Raw genomic sequence first — 13,949 nt, 5'->3', positions numbered from 1 at the left:
AACTGTGTGTGAAAAGTGGTCAATAAAGAGATGCTGAAAAGCGTGTTCATGCAAACATCGTCGGGTCTGCCGTAGTATGTTTACAATGGGACTTCTGCTCCTGAACCTCTGCGCACAGCGTCTGCAAATCGGGGCTGTACGAGTCACTTTCAGCTTTACGCAGGACTGTCGTTGGTGAGGCGTGAGCTGTGTTTGTTTTTAACATAGTTCATGGTGGAGAACAGCTGCTCACATACGTATGTGGATCAACAATCCACAAATCAGGCATGCTGGTAGGCTTCTCACTCTTGTCAGAAGTAAATGCAAATGAATCTGCCCCGGCATCAACAAATGTTCTGTTTTCTTCAGATATTTTTCTTTTCTTACATTTCTCCATACTTGGCCTACCTGGGGTTGAAAGTCTCAATAAATGCACGACGTTTTGGAGGGTGTACCAGCTTCCGTGAGTGTGACGCTTATTTTGAGCAACAAAAAATAATAAAATATAATTTTATTTTAATATTTCAAGATAAATCAATAATTTTCCAGTCTCGAACTGCAAGTTGAAAAAAAGAACTAACACAAGTAAAACACACTTCTGTTAAATAGTTATAATTTATTTTCCCAAGCCACGCGGAGCCGCAGTTTAATGTTGGGCCACGGGTTGCCGACCCCTGATGTAGATAAAATAGAACTGGATTGGATGAGTGGATGAGCCAACAAAGTGTCTCACAGAAATTTGTTTGGTAATTGAAAGAACACAAAGAGTTGCTGCTATCACATTAAATACAACAGTATCAAATATAGGTATTTAAATAAGAGTACTTTGCATTTTTAATGGATTTTATAGGAATCATAAGGCATCGTGATATTAATAAAATTAACATTTGTTTCTCTGCTTCCAGATTCTATGATCTTATTGGGCAGCATTGACAGGGTGGAGCTTCTGGCTCTCTGTGATTGGTGGTTGTCACCAGAAAGAAGGCTCCTGATGCAGGTGAGGACAGTCACAGGGCAACCACCAACTTAACAACCACCAAAATTTGTATCTGGGACATAAATTGTTCACCTTACACCTAAATCCAGAATGAAGAATTTCAAACAAGCCGTGCAGATCTGGTAAAACTGCCCACAGGGTGGGTTTTTGCTACTTTTCATAGTTTTAAAGAGAAACACAAGTAAAGTTTTCTCAGTTTTACTTCAAGCTGAATAACAATGATGCATTTAAATGATGCAGAACATGTAAATGATTGTTATAAATACCTTGTGGAGCGCTGCTGTGTACAAGCACGATTTCATGTATAAACACAGGAGCTAACATCCTGTGGATTTACTGGGTTTTTTTGAAACACTTTGCTCCCTAAAGCAGATGTATAATTTATAACTAGTGTACAAACATGGTTGTTAATGCAATAATTCCATTAACGTTTTACCGAAATTACATAATGTTGAGTTTACAGCATGACATTGTCAGTGAATTAGCTGCTCGAGCGCCTCTCGAGTTCAGCTGAAGCTCTGTGTATTCATGCAGAGGCAGAGCCTGAAGCCAGACATTAAAATAACAAGTGTTTACAATTGTTATTGATTTGGGGCACTGAAAAGTCAGCTGGTACTGAGCAGAGTGAAATCTAAAACTGGAAAACATTATGGAAATTATGAAACATTCTAGTAATTGCTGTGTTTTTTTATGTGATGGTGTTAAAAATCTCTCTGCTCGTTTTTCTTGATGTAAAAATGAACATTTTTGGAGAAGATTTTTCCCATGAAATCACCAATAGTACCAATCTGTGGTCTACCAATCTAAGCCAAGTGATTCCCACTGAAGAACTTTATAATGATGTTTGATATTATCACACTATTATTAATGTATTATTATTACACTATTCAGCATTATTAAGTGTTTCATTCATGCAGACATGTTTATCCTCTGTTACTGTCACACTATGTAAAGCTATCACTGCAGTGCTACCACATCACTGCTATTAACAATCATAATTATAAACATAAGATACCTTAATAATGCTTACTAGTGTGACATTAGTATGTAGTCCTAAAATTATTTCTGATGTTGATAAATATCTTAAAACAGAAATTAAATATACTCAGTCAGATGCTGGAAAGGAAAAAACATGGAGACTGAACCTTGACTGTGTAAAACGGGTGAGGTAACAGGACTTAAAATAAAGAGCAGGTGCTAAAACAACATCGACGTTAAGCAGTTAGATTAGATTTAGTCTGGCACAGGTACAGCACCGCTCTGTTTTAATGTGTTTGTCTGGATGTGAGTTCAGGGTCGCTGCCTACAGGAGCAGAACCAGTCTCAGAAGCACAGCTGGGAGTCCTTCGCCTTCGTAGATGAGGAAGAGGAGGAGGAGGAGGAGGAGGAGGAAGAGGAGGAGGGAGAGAAGGTGGGCGTTTCAATTAATATATTCATAGGGATTATTCCTTTATTGTGTATGGGTTTTCTCTCTGTAGCTGCTTTCCTCAGTTTTAATTTGTTTAACATTTAAGTGAAAGATTGACCCCAGTCATAGATTTATGCCAATTGTATTCAGCGTAAATATATGCAATGCAAATTCCTCTGTGTTACAGTTTTCCTTCCAAATTTAACTGAAGCTATCAGCAGAATGTGAAAAAGCAACGACTTTGACTTAATGTCCCAAACATCTGTGCACTGTGCTGAAGGAATATCAACTGAATGTGAATTTAGTTCCATAAGATGGTGCAGAGAGTAAATGTAACTTTTATTTTAATCAGGCAAGTGATTAAAAACTCGATTATGTTCAATGGCTTTTGGGAAGATGCACGACCTTTTGAGCTCATTTGTTTAGGTCTAAAAGAATATAAGGAGTTAAAAGACCAACATCCGAAAATATTTCAGAGCATCCAGAGGTAAAACGCTGCCCCCTGGTGGTGAGGAATGAAGTTATTATTAATTAGATTTTGCACTTACAAAAAGTACCTTTAAAATATTGCTGCTTGTCCCTTGCATTAAATCCTAGTTTAACCTTTACCACTTGGTCTGCAGGTTCTTTATTAATGCTAATTTCCTTAATAACACGTGGCCGTCGTCTGCAGGGTAGTCCAGTCCAGGAGGAGAGGAACGGTCCCCTGCCTCCTCAGAAGCCCCAGGAGCCTTCCTCAAACCACACTGCTCCTGCTCCTGGTGAGTTGAGAGGATTACATATTTATGAGAAAACATAAATATTTAATATTGGCAGAGGTGTAGTAGTCATACATTATCTCTAAACATGACTGTGTATAAATTTCTCACCCTTACAGCTGCTTCAGAGGAGGAATATATTACCGTACGCCGAATATTAAAAAAGGATGAACAATTTCTTCACCTTTTTTGTCTGTTATTATTGTAATAATGTTATTCTTATTTGTAATGGTGGTCTGGGTAAAGCAAAGCAGCACACGTCCAAACATTTTAACACATCGTGTATTCGGAGGGTGATTCTTTCGCTGTTGCCCAAGTTTCTGTTCAAGTTCAGCATAGGGTTAAAGGTCAATTTTATCTAGACAGAAATCAGATTGCAGAAGACAATTACAATTCCTGATCTCTCTTCCTTAGCTCGGTTACACCCGTGGAGTTGTGCGGCATGGAGGCGAGGCTGGGGAATGAAAGCCTTATGGCTCCTGTCACAGTAATATTGATTCTTTCAGACAAGTTTTGCTCACTAGGATGATGTAATGGGATTTATTCTTCGCTATGTCTCCCCTTCTTCTCCTTGAAAAAAAAAATCTCCTCTGATATGACTAAGCATTTAGTCACATCCCAGATGGTGTATGAGGCTCACCAGGTTCTCATATCTGCTGAGCAGATTACTGCCCAGAGGACACAAACACGTCTTATTGGTGCTCGTGAAGTATGAAAAGGGGGACCCATCAGAATTAATCAAATCATAAGGAACAATGTGATGTTACACAACGTGTAAACAGCAGTGGCAGCATTAATGCTAATCCAAACACACAGGGGTCAGGAGGAACGGCCCTCTGAGCCGTTTTTAGCAATAAAGCAGTTTAAACAAGTTAAAGACATCACGCAGGGACTGAGCTTCTTACTCTTATAACACTCACAAAGATGGTCACACTTTGAATTGTTCATGTCATATTTATTTGGGAGGCTGAATTAGGACTGAAGCTGGTCTTTGCACTGATCATAGACAGTACAAAAGCTGCAATTTTGGGAAATCCGAAGTAAGAACTTCAGTTTAACACACAGTTCAAAATGGTAGCTCCATTTCTGCATCTCACAGGCACATTCGAATAAAAGTTTAATTATCCCACTTGGGAGGATTTATTCAGGAGTCTTCAGAAAACAAAGAGGTGAACGCACAGCAACAAACACCGTCGAGCTAAATGTGAAATGAAATGAAAAACATCTATAATAATAATAATAGATGACTGGAGAAATTGTTATAAATAATATTTACTTCAAATTGAAATTGAAAAGGCGGTGCAGGTTTTAGTCGTGGAACTGCTGACAGAGTGAGTCGTTTAACACAACTGTTAATACATGAAGCCAAAATACGTGTTGCTTTTAGATTTGTTGGTTTAAAAAAAGAGTTTACATCATTTGTTAAACAGATTTCAGCTTTTAATGGTGCTTTTTGAGCCTTTTATCTGTCTTTAAACTGGAGCTGTTATGCTCAGCTTCCCTTTTTTATTTTTAAACTATAATAAAGGTGTTTTGTATGTTTTACAGTTTAAAATAATAATTTTCTGCTGGGATGTTTGCATCCCCTCAGTTCCCCCACTTCATGCAGCAGACAGGTGGGATATATTAGAGATATCCCTGTTGGACATAAAACAGATCCATATTTTTTCTTCTGGTTATCCAGTTTAGTGTCACAGCGGGTTTTTTCCTGTCCCACCTGTCCAGGGTGAGAAGTGGGATACAGCTGTCACAGAGAGACAGACAATTATTCACACCTACGGTTAATTTACAATCTAATAACCACCTAGCCCCACTTATGTCTTTGGACTGTGGGAGGAAGCTGGAGTACCCCGAGAGGACACATGTAGAGTAATGGACGTCGTTAAGGATGCCATCAAACAGGGTGGCTTTGATCTCTCCTCCAGTCTGCCACACAGTCTCTCACTGACATGATCGAGTCAAAAGTAGGAAAAACAGTGTTTAACACAGTCTGAAGCTTTCAGGTCAAATGGATTACTTACAAATAATGACCTCATTGTTTGAACTGACCATGTTTAATATAAGCATCCATAATTTTAACTGTGTGTATGTATATATGGCAAACAATTACAAAAAAAGCATAAAAAGTCCATTTAATTTTAGTTGGCTGAGAGAAGAGAAGCGGTAAAGAAGATGAATTCAAGATAGGGAAAATGCAATGCATATATATTCTAAAGCATTTTGCAGATGACTCACGTGAGAAGAAATGCACAGGCTTGAAGTTGTCCTTTAGGAGTTGACTGCACTTCAGCACAACAGTATAATCTTTGCAAAGAGTCTGTTTGCTTAGTGAACAGAAGTCTGTGCATTATTCCTGTTGTTTCCAGTAATTTGATACATAAAAATATACTTTATGCATTAAAACGCAACTTAAAATGTGTTTTTTGCAGCTTGCAAAACCCTGAATGCAAATTTGTTAAGTTCACGAGAAAGGCTTGTTTACAGAAAGATAGCTGTGTTTGATCATTAAATAACTCAAGGCAAGCCTAGCTTTACCTGTAACATATTTATTTTCTCCATCACATGTTGGTGAGACTCCCGATGGTGACAAACCAGAAGACTCCCCACTAAACTCAATCATGCCCTGCAGCAATAAATATGTTCTTCTAGCTTTTTAAAGGTTAAAGTTAAACCTGTCTACTCTTTTTGTTAGGTTACCAAATTGACTTCAACATGTTCATTGCTGCCCTCAACAGATGTCAAATGTTTGGAATTAATAACTTTGCAACCCAAACAGCAGTGAGCGAAGGTTTGGCAGCTTGTTCACTCCAAGTATCCAGATGGTGTCTGTGCCTATTGTGGCACAGCAAACTGCTCAGTAGCCCATCAAACATAACAAGAGACAGACAATGTCCCAGTGAAATGGTTTCCAGGCAACAACGAGGTTTTTTTTCCCTGCAGTCTCTAAAAGTCTCCATTTACTCTTGAGTTATTTTCTCCAAAGCTGCATTTGTATAATTTATTGACCTTTTACCCACTGAGTCTCCTTCTCCACTCCTCCCTCAGAAAAAGGTTCTCTGCAGTCTGTGAGGAAAACACTCAGGAATATCTTCACCTCTAAGAGCAGGCAGACAGAGGGCCAGTCTCAGGTGTGTCTGCACGTCTCATTGCATGTCTAGTGCGTGTGCTCTCATGCATCATCTGCATTAAATATGCTTCACATCTCCACTCTGTATGTCACGTCTTTGTAGGGTGGGATGGTTTTCTACAATAATTAATTCGTGCATTGCTCTCGGTCTCATGTTTTGTCCTTTCTGCTTAAAAGACATGATAGATACAATCAAACAAAGGAGAAAAGATTACATTCTGTTTAAATATGTAGTAATTAAACCCCTCTTTCACGCAGGGCTATTAGACAAGGCATGACACCTTAATTCAATGCAGTATCATCTCTGTTGTCACATGGAAACCACTTAAGAGAAATGTGAGTGGCTATTTTTCTTTTTACTGCAAAGGCAAGAACAGTCATGTGAACCTCTGAGAGCAGGCAGACACGTTCAGGTGTGTCTGCACTTCTTATTGCACACTTCAGCAGTTTGTAAAACCAGCTTTACCAGTAATAACTTTTTCTGCATGACTTTATCAGCCTCTCACATTGCTGTGGAGGAGTTTTTGCCCATTATTCTTTAGAACATGGTGCCAGTTCAATGAGGCCATGCACAGCTCTCTCCACTGCATGTCAGTTAGGTTGTGGTCTGGACTTTGACTGGGCTGTTGCAGCACCTCAATTCTTTCCTTTTTTGTAGATTTGCCGGTCAGTGTCGGCTCATTGTCCTATTGCATGACCCAATTTCCTGGCAACCTTTCCAAACAGGCCATGCTTGTTCAGGCTTTTGTGCTGTCATGCACTGTAACATTCAACATGCTAACTGAGGCCTGTAGAGTCTGGGGTGTTTGCTCAGATGTCGGCTCCTGGGAGGATTGCGGCTTTGTGTTAAAGCACACCTGAATGCCCCTAGACGTGCAAACAGTCAAAACTTATTTATATTAGATGATGATTTGTGTTGGAGTCACAACTCAACAATAGTAATATATTATATATTACTCATTAATTTTTTTTAAAGTAATGCAGTATGTTACTTAATTAGACACCAGAAAAAGTGACCCACTACATTCCGTAACATGACATGAATCGCATTTTCACAAAGTTACCAGTTAACGATATAAACCTGAGGCTACAGTTCCACACACTGACAAAAATCCCTTTTTTAAAATAGATTTTTCAAATGCAAAGTTGAAAACCATCCAAAGAGACTTAAAGCTACTGCCGCAGTGATTCTACTGTACAAACATGCACAGTAAAAACAATGGAGGCTACAATGCTGCAAGCATGGCTGCTCATCACTGCCTTTGTTACCTACTGAAGTTGATGTGATCATTGTTTAGTACAATAATGCATTATGTAACTGCATTACTGATTACAGTAACATGTTACTTTTGAGCACATTACACCCAACAGTGCTGATGTTTAATAAATCTAGTTCATCAGATTAGCTGCACCTCACTGTTACTTACCCTCTTAATTCCTATGGAAGCAGTTAGGGTGTCTTTATTTTTCACTGAACTATATATGTAGACATGAGGGGAGAATCTCCTTTCTCTGCTGTCTTTCCCCGAACCCTGAAATCTCTTGTATTATATGGCGTCCCATCCCTGATCCTGGTTCTGCCAGAGGTCTTTTACAGACTTCTGCTGACTTCTTTTTTGCCTGATGTAGGGTATTGCCTGCTTGTCACATAAATAAAGCCAAAATGAATTAAATCCCAGCATCTTTGTATGTTTCTACATGTCTGTGTATTTAATGCCTTTGTAAGCCTCTGCGCTCTTTCCTCCAGCCAGCTAATTATTAAGCTGTGTCAGGAGTGTAATTTTCCCATGTGTCGCGAACCATTCAACGCTTTCTCTAAAAGAAAAATTCCTGAAACCACATCTTCCAGGCGAATGGAAGATCCAGTCTGCTTTCTATTCAGGCAGATGCATGCTTATCTGATTGACAGAAGCACATGAATTCACATCTCATCCACAGGAAAACTCACTGAAGTCGAGCATCTTTCTCTCGCTCGCTCTCATGGAAATGCAGATGCTGGTGGCAGAGTCATTATATTCAGCTTGGTGGTGATCTTGGCTCGCAAGGAAGGCAGTACATGCAAGAATGAAAACCACACTGGAAATAAGCATATGCTTGTGAACTGGCAAGATTAGAATTTGATTTGTGTTGTGCCCACTGCTGTGGCTGGTGAATTACCAGTCTGACTCTCTATTATGTTTTTGGATTCAATCCTGTTCCTCGGTGGGGATTGTTTTTACATCAGCCACACTTCTACAACCATGAATATCAAATAGGCACACAGTGGGATGCTGCTACCAGCAATCAAGCCAAGCTGAGGCTGGATTCTCTCTGTGACCCAGGTATTGTTTATTTTACCAACTGCCGAGTGCAGGTAACCAAACAATGACCTTTAGGACAACATCTGGCAGGTGTAATAATATTAGCATGCTGCTAATCCTTGAATAAAACAATAGTTATACTTTCAGTGATAAACTATAGACTGTATCTAAAAGACGGATCTAGCCACAGTGCGGCGATTAGCATTCTGAAGCCTCAGCTTTAGCTTCAGGGCTGTTGCCATCTTTGTTTCATGGTTGGAGAGGGTTGCTAGGTAACCAGTGAACACCATTAAGCTCGGAAGGCACTTGTGTATGATTTTCCTCACTTTTCTCCGTGCTGTCTCCTGTATGTAGAAGAGAAGTTTAGCTCCAGCCGCCTTGAATTTGTATCAGTGAGCAGGCCTCGCATTTCTGATTGGGAGACGTGCTTATTTATTGTAATGCAAAGAATTGCATAGATTTTATATGTAATTACATAGCACAAAAACATCACTTGGTGTTTTGTGTCTATGCACCATAAGACAACCAAAGCTGTGATTCTCCTGATATCGCTGACAAACCACAGCTGGAGGTTTTTGGTGCAACTTTGCTTTGATGTAGACAGACAAAATATGAGGTTAGCTTAGCGAAAAGTGGGCAAAATCATAGTTCAACTTACTCCATCTTAGTCCATCTCTTCGTTCTGGCTGTTAGGGTTAAAAAAAAAAAACTTGTCTTCAAAATTGGTGATAAAGCACCAACTCCACAAACAAGGTGGGGAGTTGTTGTTTAGTGCAGGTCAAACCCAGCAGCTGATGCAGCTCCAGCCCTTCAGTCAAAGCAGTCCTGCTGCTAATAAGTCAGTGACATTTAAACAAAATTCATCTGTCATACAGTTGTAGTGAAGTGAGAATTAAAAACGGACACCAAATGACTTCCCAGAGCTCGTGACGATGGTGAGGGCAGGACGGTAGACTGAATGCTAAATCGAGAGCTCCACTTTTATGCTCTTGTCAATCTCACGCTCCACTCTCCCCACACTCGTGAACAAGACCCCGAAGTAGTAACTCGTTCCTGACCTGGAGTGGGCACTCCACCCTCTTCCAGCTAAGGACCATGGCCTCAGATTTGTCTTTCCTATTGCTTTACACTGAGCTGCAAACCACTCCAGGGTGACCTCCATGCAATTTTGCGTAGGCGTGTCAACCAAGATAGCTCTACAACATCCAAAGCCTTCAGGAACGCAGGGAAACTCTTATCTACCCCAGGGGCCCTGCCACCAAGGAGTTGTTTAACTGCCTCGGTGACCTCGTCCCCAGTGATAGGCGAGTTGTTCCCCTATCCCCCAGACCCCGTTTCCTCTACACAAGATGTGTCAGTGGGATTAAGGATCCTCAAAGTGTTCCTTCTACCACTTGACTATATCTTCAGTTGAGGTCCCAGTAACACTGTATGCAGTTTGAGTAGAGCACCACTCCCCCCCCCCCCCCCGAGACATCTGATGTTTACCAGAATAACTTTGAGGCTAATCAAAAGGTTTTTTTTCCCCATGGTTTCACCACACTGCTACCACATCCAAATTATTGTGTCAGCCACTGCCAGAGCTGCTCTCCACTTGTCCTGCCAGTACCTTTCTGCTCCCTCTGAAATCACACCAGGCAACGGAGCGCATTTAGAGTCCTCCTTCAGTACAAAATCCATCCACAGACATGCAAACGCACGTTGAAGCACCCAAAACTGGATGTTTTGATTGTTCCTGTTGCAGAGTGTGTCTCCAGGATCACATTTTGCCACAATAACACACCCACAGAATCATATTGTTTCCACAAGGTGAAAGCAATATTAGCTCTGCGATCGCAGCTAGTAATAAATTCAGTTTCACAAAACAGGTCGCAGCAGGTGTTGGCCTGAATTTCACCTGCTGCATTCATTTAACTCACAAAGCTGCTGATGTGCTGTGGGAGTGAAACACGAACACAGGAAACTGGATGACAGAAGCCTGAAAACAAAGAGACAGACAGAAATCTAATGTGAGACTGTATAGAGTTCAATACATTCATTTTAAGAGTTATGAGTAGTTTGAAATGTGTGTTTGCCTAATATTCATGGTATGAAACAGGTTTTCTTTCAGTTGCTGGTAGTTTCCTCCCCTAATGTAAGATTCAGATGAGCTTCTAGAGTTAGAAGTATCACCACGACCTGTTTCAGAGGACAGGGTGTTTTTATAAAATCACTCCAAATCATTTCTCTTCTTTTCCCTGTTTTTTCGTCTCCAGGAGCCTTGTCCTCCTCCGCTGTCAGACACAATGACACCAGAAGAGGTACAGTAATGAAGGATTTGCATAATTTTACAGAATAGTCTGCTGAATAATTTTAAGCATGCTATTTGAATGCTTACTCATAGAGCAAGTGCTGAGTCCTGGGGTCATTAAAAGCTCAAATATTAAAAAGTGTTTAAAAAGTCTTATTTGTACTACAGTACAGTAGCAATTGGCCAATAAGATTAATCTTAAAATCAGGGGTTTTTTTTAGGTTGTTGTTGTTTTACTGTTACTTTATCTGTGTTTCTGTCTTCGGTACAGGTTAACACAATGGGGTCTAACTCCTCCATGAATAAAAAATAAAAAAATAAAAATCACTTTTTGGTATTAAAAAATGTAAAACGCAAAACTATTTCAGAGGAAAACTTTTGATTGTTGTCTCTCCATAGCATTCAGGTCCACAAAAAAGTCTCAAAGTCTCCAAAACACACACAAACTGCTCCACTTTCCTCCTCCTGCCACTCGAGCACCTTAAATGCTCATTAAGCTTCAGTGTTTGCTGGCAGGGAGCCTGCAGGGACAAACAAGTATATTATGTTTTGCACATTGATTTGATTTTATAAAGCCCAGTAGGCTTACAAGACTCCAGTAACAGCAAAACAGAGCCAGATAGTAACACAGATAAAGAATCCAACCTGTCTAAAAGCAGCTTTAAAGATGATAAAACAGCCTTTCTTTCTGTCTGTGCACCAAAACATTTCTGAATTCATTAAACATAAAGTATATATAAACTCATCAGAATAACGGGAATTATGGAGATCAAAGAGTACAACCGAACATGTTTGATTCATTTTTATATTTACAGGTTAATTACCTTAATGTTTATGTTTTGTGATGTATATTAAGAGCTCTATAACCCACTGGAGACTTCCTCCAAAGAAAAGTCCATTTAAATTTAACAGGAGGCTCCACAGTCTGATTATTTCACCATCTTGCTTTATTGATGACGGTGATATGGGAATCCATCCTATTCTGTATAGATTATACTGTTTTACGTCTTTAACACAGTACCACTGTGGGGTCATTCAATCAGGACAGCTACATGGATCATACAGCTGTAATTGGATTACAAAGATCGTTACATATTTTTAACAACAGACCCCAGTGGTCTCCCAGAAGTAAATAAAATCAATCTTTATAAGCCCCAGTAGACCTCATTCAAATGCCAAATAACAGCAGTGCGACTACACATAAAAGAACAAGTAGCCATAAAAATATTAAGCTTCATAAATAAAATTAAGTCTATGAGGAACATCAGCTAAGACTGCAGCTTATGTCTAAATCTTAAAAATACCAATTCCCGGTTGCTGAGGGTCATTTTAGCTGCATTGGTCTCCAAGACGGTAATACGCTGGCAGAAGCTCTACATAAATACGAACTATAGAGCAAATGACTTATTTTACCTGAGCAGCAGTTTAAAATCCAGAGATACTCACTTTACAACCATGTGTGTCCAAGAAAAGCATCAAATAACCTTTTGAAGGGAAAGCTGAACTTTTCAGATGTTGCATGCCGAACATGTAGTTATTGCTTGTTCGTGAAAGCATAAAGCAAACATATGACTTTAAATTGTTTTGTCTCATATTTTATTCATTCATGTATTAAAAACACTGTGCAGAAACCTCCCACAGTCAAAATTCAGTGGAAGTGAAAAACCGAATGTACCTTCATGTGTGGAAATGTCACCAAAGAGCAAGAAAAACTGGTTGAAAATGTGCAAGGAGAGAAGTGAAAATCAAAAATGAAGAGCGTCACTTTGACGGGAACTGACACGAGATTAAAATGTAAAATGTGGGCCTGAGTTCATTAGTTCTGACTTACTGTCTCTGCCAGCATATATCAAGTTGCTTTAGACTTATTACCATATGACTGATGCAGGCAAATCTCTATTAGCTTTCGAATCCATCTCAAATGTAGGTCAGCGGTGTTACAGATCTGTGTCACGTTTGAGGGGAAGACACTGAATTGGGGCACTTTTAAACTGTAGTGTGAGCACAGGCTGAATTTTAAATGAGACATCAAAACAGCATCGTACCCTCCAGTCCTGTTCTGTCTGCCGCTCCGCTTTTACTCTTCCTGGCACTTTCCCAAACTGCCCCATAACACAGGCCTGTATATTCTACAAGACTGCTGCTGCTGTCACGGCAGGCTGAGGTTCATAGGTAAAATCCATAGAGAGGCTAAAAGGTGTCAGACATCCTAAATCTCAGAGGGGTTACCGGTGACATGCAAGGACGCAACGCAGGCTTTCAAGGTTTTTTACTGCTCAGACTTCTCCTCGGTGGTAGCTAATTAATTGCTCCATCCTGCAGCCACACACAGACTGTGAAACACACACCTAGACTTTTACCTAGAGATAGAGCTCATGATTTATGCAACAGTTCTTATTGTTGCCAGATATATTTAAACACATGTGCATGACTCATAGCGAAAACACATCCGACTGTTTCCCCTCTAGTTGAACTCGTATGTTTGAATAGGTGCATTTTTCCCGTCAGCAGAGGGAATGTGAACTAACCACAGCAGATTCACCTCTGTGACCTTGGTTTTATTTGTGGCTGCAGATTAAAGCGTGGGAAGAGGAAGAGATGGACAAGCCGATGGAAATCGATGAGATACGAGTGGACCCTTCCCCTTTTCAGCTGGTGGAGAGAACATCGTTACACAAGGTTGGTGGACAACATGTCTGTGTGAATCGCAGTTTGATAGTCTTTTTGAGACCACCTTGTTTTCGACAAGGTGGTGGATGTTGTACATTAAAAATGTTATTAACGTTTGGAGAAAGACGCGTTTTAAACTGCTAAAAAGTCATTCTACTGTTTAAGTCATCTCTATGTCTACCGGAGCATCACTTCTCGTGCTCCTGGTATTCTGTGATTGTTCAGTATAAATCCTTTTCTTACCTCAATGTGCGTCTGCGATCCATCCTGGAATTTCACTTTAAGGAAGAGAACAAAGTAGCAGGAGCCAAACATGAGCAAAGACTCAGTCGATTCTCTTTTCATTGCACCCTGAGTGAATGCTCAGTGGGTAATAGTTCAGGCAGTTTGCACTTTTTGTTCTCACCTGGACGTTTACAT

The 13,949-nt window shown here is 40.0% G+C and overlaps 1 protein-coding gene across 1 annotated transcript in view; it reads left to right on the top strand.

Annotated features, from left to right (window-relative positions):
- Positions 1-13,949, top strand: part of LOC113014323 (chloride channel protein 1-like) — a 53,155-nt gene that overhangs the window by 29,056 nt on the left and 10,150 nt on the right. The window contains exons 17-22 of the mRNA XM_026155762.2: positions 885-976; positions 2,271-2,387; positions 3,058-3,145; positions 6,188-6,270; positions 10,825-10,869; positions 13,434-13,538. Coding sequence (XP_026011547.2) covers positions 885-976; positions 2,271-2,387; positions 3,058-3,145; positions 6,188-6,270; positions 10,825-10,869; positions 13,434-13,538 — 530 coding nt within the window. The remainder of the gene's footprint in view (positions 1-884; positions 977-2,270; positions 2,388-3,057; positions 3,146-6,187; positions 6,271-10,824; positions 10,870-13,433; positions 13,539-13,949) is intronic.

This window comes from Astatotilapia calliptera, chromosome 22, assembly GCF_964374335.1.
Source record: "Astatotilapia calliptera chromosome 22, fAstCal68.1, whole genome shotgun sequence".
Taxonomy (NCBI): Eukaryota; Metazoa; Chordata; class Actinopteri; order Cichliformes; family Cichlidae; genus Astatotilapia; species Astatotilapia calliptera.
Note: the sequence above shows the minus strand (reverse complement) of the source record. Positions and strands in the feature narration are given on the sequence as shown.